We start from the raw sequence: 1866 nt of genomic DNA, 5'->3' as shown, positions 1-1866 counted from the left end.
GACCAACCAGACTTCCTGTGACCAACCAGACTTCCTGTGACCAATCAGACTTCCTGTGACCAATCAGACTTCCTGTGACCAATCAGACTTTCTGTGACCAATCAGACTTCCTGTGACCAATCAGACTTCCTGTGATCAACCAGACTTCCTGAGACCAATCAGACTTCCTGTGACCAATCAGACGTCCTGTCACCAGACTTCCTGTGACCAATCAGACTTCCTGTGACCAATCAGACGTCCTGTCACCAGACTTCCTGTGACCAATCAGACTTCCTGTGACCAATCAGACTTCCTGTGACCAACCAGACTTCCTGTGACCAACCAGACTTCCTGTGACCAATCAGACGTCCTGTCACCAGACTTCCTGTCACCAATCAGATGTCTTGTAACCAATCAGACTTCCTATCACCAGACGTCCTGTGACCAATCAGACTTCATGTCACCAATCAGATGTCTTGTAACCAATCAGACTTCCTGTTACCAGACTTCCTGTCACCAATCAGATGTCTTGTAACCAATCATACTTCCTGTGACCAATCAGACATCCTGTGACCAATCAGACGTCCTGTGACCAATCAGACTTCCTGTGACCAATCAGACTTCCTGTGACCAATCAGACTTCCTGTCCCAGTTCTAAGATAGTCCTCAGACCACAGAAACCTGTGGTTCCTGCTGAAGTCAGCCGTGTTCTGCAGACTGGATGGCGCGAGTGAACAGATGAAGCAGAAACAAAAACAGCAGAACAGGAAGTGAGTTTTCAGCTGGCCCCTCCCCCTGGTGGTGGACTCACCTGGCCTCGCTCCTTCAGCTCCCGCTCCGTAGCAATCGCTCTGAACACAAACACCACAAACAAACGAGTCAGCTCTGATTTCACTCCTCCTCCCGCCACAAGACCCAACCAGCTGAGCCCAGAGAGCACTCAGTGATGAACCTGATAAACCGATCCGTTTCTGCTGGATCGGTTTCTGTTGTAAGAATGGGGTTTTGTATTTCTGTGGGGTGTCTGAGGGTTTTCTCGGGAGCACGTCTGACCCTGTAGGTGTGTTCACTCACATTCTCCAGCTGGACAAACATCTGGGAGCGTTGCTGCTCAGCATGCGGGTCTGGAACTTCAGCTGCTCCATGTTTCCATCCACAAACTCCTGCTGCAACAACCTGCACAGCAACAGAGTGAGGACGCAGCTCACACACTGCAGCTCGCCTGGCTCCTCCCACTGTGTGTGTGTGTGTGCGCGCGGGATTTTTTCTACAACGTGGGGACAATTTTACCAAAAAAAAAAACCAAAAAACAAAACCAGCCTCGTGGGGACTGAAGTGAATCGTGTGGACCAATGCCAGGTCCCCACAGGTCCAACTGCAAATTACAGGTGTGGGGTTAGTTTTAGGACCAAGGTTTAGGTTAGTTTTAACTGAGGTTAATTTTAGAGTTTATAGTAGGGGGTTAGGATATAAAGTCTAAAAAACATGAATGGAAGTCAATGGAAGGTCCCCACGAGGTTCAAGAAACAAACGTGTGTGTGTGTGTGTGTGTGTGTGTGTGTGTGTGTGTACCTGAGGCCCAGCTCAATGTTGGCCGGCATTGCGTTCCGAAGTCTCTCCAGAACCAGAGCTCGCTGTGACTTCAGAACAAACCTCAGGTAGAGAGAGACCACCTGTGGGAGGAAACCAGAACCATTGTCGTCAGACAGTGGGCGGAGCTTAGTTTTTGAATCAAACTAGTTTCTAACAAGGTTATAATAGTTTGGGATTTTTTATTATAGTTTAGTTTTACTTCATTTTGACTTTTTTCTTTTAATTTAGTTTTAATTCGTTTTTATTAATGGTTTTTATTAGTTATTACTGTATTTTTAATGCTTAGTTTTAGTT

The 1866-nt window shown here is 47.0% G+C and overlaps 1 protein-coding gene across 1 annotated transcript in view; it reads right to left on the bottom strand.

The window, feature by feature from the left end:
• zfc3h1 (zinc finger C3H1-type containing) overlaps positions 1-1866 on the bottom strand; it is a gene marked incomplete in the record, with an annotated part of 26083 nt that overhangs the window by 3593 nt on the left and 20624 nt on the right. The window contains 3 exon segments of the mRNA XM_014026771.1: positions 791-830; positions 1054-1155; positions 1552-1652. Of these exon segments, the coding sequence (XP_013882225.1) occupies positions 791-830; positions 1054-1155; positions 1552-1652 (243 nt within the window).

The sequence above is a fragment of the Austrofundulus limnaeus genome, unplaced genomic scaffold (assembly GCF_001266775.1).
Source record: "Austrofundulus limnaeus strain Quisiro unplaced genomic scaffold, Austrofundulus_limnaeus-1.0 Scaffold588, whole genome shotgun sequence".
In the NCBI taxonomy this organism is placed as follows: Eukaryota; Metazoa; Chordata; class Actinopteri; order Cyprinodontiformes; family Rivulidae; genus Austrofundulus; species Austrofundulus limnaeus.
The sequence above is the reverse complement of the archived record's forward strand: the minus strand, read 5'-3'. Positions and strand labels throughout refer to the sequence as shown.